This window comes from Dermacentor albipictus, chromosome 1 (assembly GCF_038994185.2).
Source record: "Dermacentor albipictus isolate Rhodes 1998 colony chromosome 1, USDA_Dalb.pri_finalv2, whole genome shotgun sequence".
NCBI classification, from domain to species: Eukaryota; Metazoa; Arthropoda; class Arachnida; order Ixodida; family Ixodidae; genus Dermacentor; species Dermacentor albipictus.
Genome location: NC_091821.1, coordinates 20,818,349 through 20,825,824, shown reverse-complemented (window position 1 = coordinate 20,825,824; position 7,476 = coordinate 20,818,349). Strand labels below are relative to the sequence as shown.

General features: G+C 50.1%; 1 protein-coding gene across 1 annotated transcript; it reads left to right on the top strand.

Annotated features, from left to right (window-relative positions):
• Positions 1 to 6,276: 6,276 nt before the first annotated feature.
• Positions 6,277 to 7,320, top strand: LOC135909962 (serine/arginine-rich splicing factor 4-like). Its single transcript, XM_065441965.2, has one exon. The coding sequence runs from the start codon at positions 6,277 to 6,279 to the stop codon at positions 7,318 to 7,320; it is 1,044 nt and encodes a 347-aa protein (XP_065298037.2).
• The last annotated feature ends 156 nt before the right edge of the window (positions 7,321 to 7,476 follow it).

The window sequence follows — 7,476 nt, the reverse complement described above, 5'->3', positions numbered from 1 at the left end:
GACCGCGTTGGCCACCCGGTTCAAAGTTCGCGCGCGTGGTGACCTCCATGCAAGAGGAGGTGCGGCGCCGGGCTGTCTGGTACTCGCTGACACGTCCAAACATGCTGCTCGCCGAGGCTTCTCCCGCAGGACACCGCTGCCTGACGGCTCAGCATCTTGACTTGTGAAGGGAGAATTAGGGCGCTCGCAGGATAGATTCTGCATCTTGCAAATTCGGAATCCGGGCTTGTGGTAATGGCACAACAGCAGGAAGCCGCTACGGAACAGGTCCCACGTTGTCAAGGTCGATTCCCTGTTCTCAAACCAAGTTCTGGCGGTGTCTTCTAAGGCGAAGTAGACATGCCGCAGCTTCTCGTCAGAGTCCCAGTTGTTGAATGTTGCGATTCGTTCGTAGGTCTCCCGCCATGATTCCGGGTCTTCAGTCGCTGCTCCATGGAAGGTTGGTTGGTCCCGAGGTTGTTGCAGGATAACAGGGGACGCTGGGGCAGCCATTGGGGTTGTCTTGACCACGATCTTCTTTGTCGTCTCAGGTAGAAGTCCGTGCTCTGGGGGCAGTCCTTGCAATCTGCGGCTAGCACGTTGGTCTTGGGCGATGTTGGCAGGGGGGGGACACTCCCCGGTTCCCGTGGCGCAGGAAATTGGCGCCATCTCTGTAACGGGCGACGCGAAAATCCGTTTCCCTTGCATGGCCTCGTAGATCGTCGCGCGCACGCGCGCCGATCCAGGTGGCCAAGCCCTTCCCCCCGCTCAACTCCTCTCCCTACGCCCTCTCTCGTAACACCCTCTCAACTCCCTCACCTTCGACTGTCTACGCGCCCGCGCCGCCGTGCCATCCCCGCCGGCCCGGCTGCTGCTTAGACCGCTACGTAACGCTTTATTTTTGTTATCTACTGTCATCGAGATGCGTGCGCTGCTGTGCGTTGACCGACGTGGCTAGTTTCCTCAGTTCTGTGGTCCTCGGTAGCTGTGTGCTTGTGCTCCGCGATGTTTCACCCGTTTCACGACTCCTACCGCTCGTGCATCGTGCAGTGGTGCACAAATACCTCAAAAACAAGTTCTGCAAGGTTGTTCCGGGTGCCTAAAGACAACAGGTGAGCGCTCAGACCCAAGGACATCAGAAGGCGCATGTACACGAACACAGCCCTGTCCATTTGTGTACTCCATGAGGCTCCGGACGTCGTTGCGCCTTGATTGTGCTACACTTGCCTCTTCCCGGTAGAGAAAGCTGACAAATAGATGTTCCTCCTCATTGTCATCTGGTCTGTGACTTGTGTTTTTCTGTGCCAAGTCTCATTCTGCAACTTCAGTAACTTGCCCAGCTTTCCATACCGCCCTCAGTGCTTTTTCTGTGTATCGCGTTCTACAAACCAACTAACAGCTGAAAAATTACTGTTAGTGTTTGTGTACTATCTCAGTAACGCCCGATGGGAAAACCGCGCGAACAACCTTCATGTGTAGGCATGATACGCTTTTTTTTTCTCTGGAAAGCATGAGCATTGCAAGTGTCCTACATGCAGATTTTTGCAGTTCGTGTTTATTATACAAGGGAGAGGCCAGTAGGTACGACTTAGTGCATTAAGTGACGTCATTTTATTGCTAAGCATTGCATTCGGGTAGAAAGAAAAGTCGTGTTGGCTTGTTTTCCCTGGTCTTTGATTGAGGAATAAGCCTTTCTGCGAATGTTTTCTATGTGCTGCTGCAAAAGCCGACTATCTTTTGTTCGCCTTGCCACCGTTACTCAAGTTGTGGCCAAGTGCAAAATGTGATAATGTGTGTTTCAGTTTTTAGTACAATGTTATTTTTTTCTGCCATGTTTTTTTCAATTTGTTCAGCAGTAATGAACATGTCAAGCATTTCATATACTTTCGTGCAGATTTATAAGTAAGCTTTCTTTCGGTATGGCTCTCAATCAAACCATGTTAGCATTTTATTCTATCTTTCAGGTATTTTGCGTGTCATTGTTTTTGCCATTACTAGTGAGTTTTTCCTTTTTATAGTTGTCATGACTATGTCATACACGTCGTCCAATTTTGTGCAATATCTTAGTGCACATATCAGGAGCTCGTCTACATTTAGGTCTTGAGGACGTTATATAAATATCTTGTTTTTATATGTTTGTACATGAAATGGCCTTCGCGTTTTCTAGCGCTTTCTTTTGTTATTTCACCATCTGTGAACTTTTGTCTTTAGTACTCTTGTATATGTCATGCACCTCTCACTTTTGCTCGTTTTTTGAGCGTGTATCACACCACGTTGTAAGAAAAATCACTTTTCGGAAACGAAGTCAATAAAGCGAGACTAAACATCTGTTGTGCTGGAAGTGGAATTTTTTTTATGTTCCGGCACATGCTGGTATAATATATGTATGGGCAAGACTGCGTGCCTGCCAACGCATAGCCCACGGCGCCCCACGCGCCAGCTCGCAAGCAATGCCAATGCGTGGCGTAGCGCGCGCATTGCTTGCGAGCTGGCGCGTGGGACGCGGTAACAAGCGCGCAATAAAAAAGAAGAAAAAACGCGCCGCTTACGGGTAAAAACAAAAAAAGTGAGCGGCGCGCGCGGCATGGGGGAAAGGGAGTGGAGCGGGTCGGCATAATAAAAACAAAAAGGAAAAAAAACGTTTGGGAGAGGAGGTGCCGCGCCGCTGCTGTTGCAGTTGCCATGACAACGTAACCAATCATGTGCGCCGCCATTTTGCTTAATGCGTCGCCCATTGGTTAGGGCCGTAACTGAAGGGGACCTTGGCGCTAGCGTCGAAAGAGCGTCTGCTCGAAAACGGCCAATGGGATGTATACGAAGTGTCCGCCCCCTGATGTTGGTTCTGTCCTCGGGCTTCGGGCTTGGATCGCGGCTTTGCGGGGGCGTTCGGTACATGAACGCACTAGCACCTCCACCATATGTCACGTGGTAGTGACGGTGAAGAAAGAGCACAGTAGCAGTACTGTGAAAGACAAAACTAGCTTTTATTGGGCGAACCTGTGCCCACAAAACAGGCTACACTTAAAGCACAATGATAGCGGCGAACACAGTCGGCGATCGTCGAAAATCTGATCAGCGGGTCAAGCGCGTCGGCTTTTATAGAGCAGTCGTCGAATGTTCCAGACCAATCGTTCGGACCCGTGTGCCTTCCACAAAGTTCGACACCATTCGCGTTACGCGATGAAATCAGATAACACAAGGTTCGGCGACAACAGACAGCCGGGTAGAAGCATCGATAACTTTCCAGAAACATCGGATACATTCAGGCGCGTCCCTTGCTGTGCGATTACAGTTGTTAAGCGGCGAAACGTGGTCGCCCGATAAAGATAAGTACACGTGTCAATATGTATATATGTATATATATATATATATATATATATATATATATATATATATATATATATATATATATATATATATATATATATATATATATATATACACACCCCATATGTGATGCCCACACACGAGTTGTGGTGTAGCGCCTTCGGGCGCACCGCCACGTCGCCGATGTCGCACACTTCGAGGAGGGGCTCCAAGTCGGCGCCGGGCGTTATTGTGTGATGCTATTTAACCAAAATCACAATCATAGCGAGTTGATTGATCACTATTGTTGCTAAATTGTCATCAGGCCCGTCCCATCTGGTCAGATTGATATCTGGCCCGTGCGTGTGCGCTGCAATTAAGTAAAATTGCCTCTGCAGGTTTTTCACAAAGGAGCGGCGGTTATTTGAAATTTGGTCTGCACGAGTGTGCGCCTTTGCAGGAGCCTTAACTGGATGGCGGGACAGATTCGCACGAGGCTCAGGATCGCGAGCTTCCTCTCCATCGTACATCTACAACGGCGCACATGCCGGTTATACTCGTGGGGATAGCTTTACTCGTACTAGACGCTACAAAAATAACTACGTTAAGTTCCATGAGTGGTTCTTCTAGCACTCCTTTATACAGAATTGCGGCGTGACTTCATTATTCTTGCATTCAGCTTACGTTGCGCAGGTGTCTGAGCAGCTCGCAATCGTCAAGTTCATGTGTATTGGCGGCACCCGAGCGGCTGCCCAATCCAGGCATGGCCCATATGGAGACTTTTCGCTGTGCAGTACATAACGCGAACAACACGAATGCCACAAGGTAGGAAAACGATACCGGACAACCGCAGGCTGACATCAAGGAATTTTTTCCTTTACAGTTCGTTAAGCTATAATCCTGCGCTCAGTGGTACTCTTCTATACATTCCGTCTTCTTTCTTTTTCAGGGCGTGACGTAAGCGTGACGCGAGCATAATGTCGCATATGGCAAAGTTAACCTCACAATTTCTTTTCTAACGCGACGCAATCTTTACGTGTTGCATACGAAAGTGAATGAAAGCAGACAGCCCATCGTCCTTCATAAAACAAAGCAACTTTCTTCCTCGGTGAAAATACACCAGGCTTCTCAATGCACGAGGTCATTCCTTCGTAAACCCCTCTCACCGACGTGGGATACATTAGGCAAGATGCCTTTGTCGAAAAAAAAACGCATACTTGTCGTAAATTAGCATCAACGCGCTTGTTTTCAACCTTGTGACAACATAAACCATCCAGCATTGTAGAGTGTGCGTTCTAGGCCCGGTTACCGCTATCTCGTGAAACGCAAGGAACTCAGGCCACGTCAGCTGACCAATAAGCTGTCAAACATAACCGATAGCGATGGGAGCCGATAGCGGTTCCATCGTGCAAACGATGGAACCGCCGGCACTGCCACCTCTCGTTAAATTCCTTGTTTACTCGCGCTATGTGATTTGCCGGGTGAAACTTCACGGTTCTGCCTTGCGTACATTTTTTTTCATAACAAGTAAAAAAAAACACCGAAGGAATATAAACGCATTTTGAGAAAAGTAATTATTTTTACTGCAATCGGTGTAATAAGGGAAAGGCCGCATGAGATGCGTAGTGTTTAACGAATTGCATTTAAAATATACACATTGTTTAAAGATAAAATAAGTTCAACCACAAATATCCACACGCTACGAAAGCCTGAACAGGCTCTGAGGAAGGGAGCATTATTAATTAACAAAAGAGTTCAATGGGCCGAAACGACAGTGAAAGTGTGGCGATGCAGGTGTCCCTCGCCGCCAATATATATCGCCGCAGATTAGCATGCATATTTTGCACGGTTTGCCAAACCAACAGTAATGGTGCAAAATGTTTGCGATTTCAGCCCAGTTCAACCTCACGTGCCCCAATACACAAGACATGGACGCTTTTGCATTTCGCCTCCATCGAAACGCAACCACCTTGGCCGAGATTTGATGCCTCGACCTCGTGCTTGGCAGCCCAACACCACAGGCGCTAAGGCACCGCGTCGGGTAGAAAAACACAGAATTTACGGAACGCCACCCCGTTATGGTGATATTGAAAATACATTGCAGGGGTTCCTGCTCTACAATTTACAGCGCTTCGCCCATCTCGTCATGTTGAACAATGCACAGACGCGATTTCTGCAATGTTTCAGTTTCCCAGGACTAATTTAGAAAAAACATGACTACTCGACCGCCAACTAGGGCGTCAACATGTCGGATAGTGGTCGCCATGCCACCATCATGCCCGTTCAGAAACCAAACCGTTCATGTGTCCTGGCGTGATTGGTGAATATTGCGCCTTCCTCATAACAAGCATCATTCTGACCAATCACATAAGGGAGAGCAAACGGTTCGCTTTTCGAGCTTTTATAAAATCATGCGCCTGAATATAAGTCTCGAAATGAAATCCCGCCGTTGTCAATACCTAGACAATAAATTCTAGGTGGCCCCACTTTACAGCACAGGGAGGCTTTTTCCATATAGAATATCTATACCAGCTAACGTATCAAATTTGACGAGAAGTATTGCTCGGTGATTATGCGTACATTACAGCAGAGAGTATATTGTTCTACTAAAAAGTAGTAGCGCTGGGAATATATATACATTACCCTACATCGAACGAATGGAAAAAGCCAATAATACAGAGGTATTCATTGAAAACGATTTAATATACAATAGCATAGAAATCCAGTTACTAAGCCACACACATATACATCAGTACACTTTTGTGTTATAACCGTACTACACAGTTCCTATCTGCGACAAGTGCGATTACAATAAAATGCCCGAGTACAATTCTCACTTGTATCCCGCTCCGAAGCCTCCGTAAATACTAAACATTGGGGTTAAAACAGACTGGTAGTAAATGTGGCATACTTTTTATGAGCTTTGCATTACCATCGCTAACCATTCCAAGCATTGGAATGCTGCAAAATCGAGGGCTGCTCGCCAGAAGAATGGCACGCCGAAAGAGAAAGAAGCCCGGCACTTCACGCGCCGTTCCACGGGGCTCGCGAGTGCGGCTCGAGCAGCCTCGGTTGGAACGCGGCAGGCGGCTGTCTTCGCGCTGCGGGCACGGCTGCTCTGGAAGCCAGGCCTGCCACCGGATTCCCTGTCAGCCTCAAGGCGGAGGCCAACGGCAGGGAGACAGCGGGAGTGCGCGCCGACGGAGGAGCCAAGCCGAGGGAGTGCGCCGAGCTGTTGCCGCCATGACGGAGGAGGGTGATTCGGCCAACAAGAAAGCGGTCCCGCCCAAGACCACCCGGGCGAAGCGAAAGCGGGCTGCTGCCGACGATGGGGGCAGTCCATCTGAAGAGGCGCCCGTCGTCAAGCGGCCACGCGGGAAGGCGACCAAGGATTCCTCTACACCAACGACGAGGTCCAGGTCAGTGAAACCGGCGGCGCAGAAAGCAATCACCATCAGGGCTTCTGCTAAGATAAGAAAGGCCTCCGACAAACCGACCCTAGACGCCACTGTGAACGCCCCGTTCACCAGCAAGGGGCGTTCACAAAAGGCACCTAGAGTGAGCCGCAAGACTCGAGCGCACAGCCCGTCCACAAGCGATGCCTTCTCGGTCGCGGCCAAGGGTACCAAGCGTCGCCTCCGCTCGCGTAGTCTCTCCCCCGGCAGCAGCAGCCACCATGCCAGGAGGGGAAGGAGCCGTGGCCGATCCCGACACTCGTCCCGCAGCGGCCGAGGTGGCCGCAAGCACAGAGGAGGTCGCCGGGGGACGTCGACCATCGGCTCGGAGAGCAGCAGCGGCCGAAAGAGGGGACGCAGCAAGAGCCGACGCCACCGCTCCGTGAGCGGCTCGTCTGCCGCGAGCGCGACCACCAAGAGTGGCGGACGTAAACGGCACCGCCGCGCCCGTAGCAGGTCGTCGAGCCGTCGAGGTAGGCGGGTGAAGTCGAAGAAGGCGGCGAGCAGGTCGTCGTCGAAATCACGGCGGGCCAAGCGGACGAGTGCTTCCAAGGCCAAGAAAAGTGGCAAGGGCAAATGACGTCACAGTGATCGCGGAAGCGCGCTGGTCACCTCCAGTGAAAATCGGCACTTGGGATTTGCATTGGCTCCCCGCGGAAGATCCAATAATTGGGAGGCGTCGTGATTTCACTCCCGAAATCTTGCCTTGCGTCATTCGAAAGGGATTCTGTTATAG

Bases quoted from the DNA above. Each gene is read 5' to 3' on its own strand.
- LOC135909962 (XM_065441965.2), top strand. From the start codon at position 6,277: ATGGCACGCCGAAAGAGAAAGAAGCCCGGCACTTCACGCGCCGTTCCA.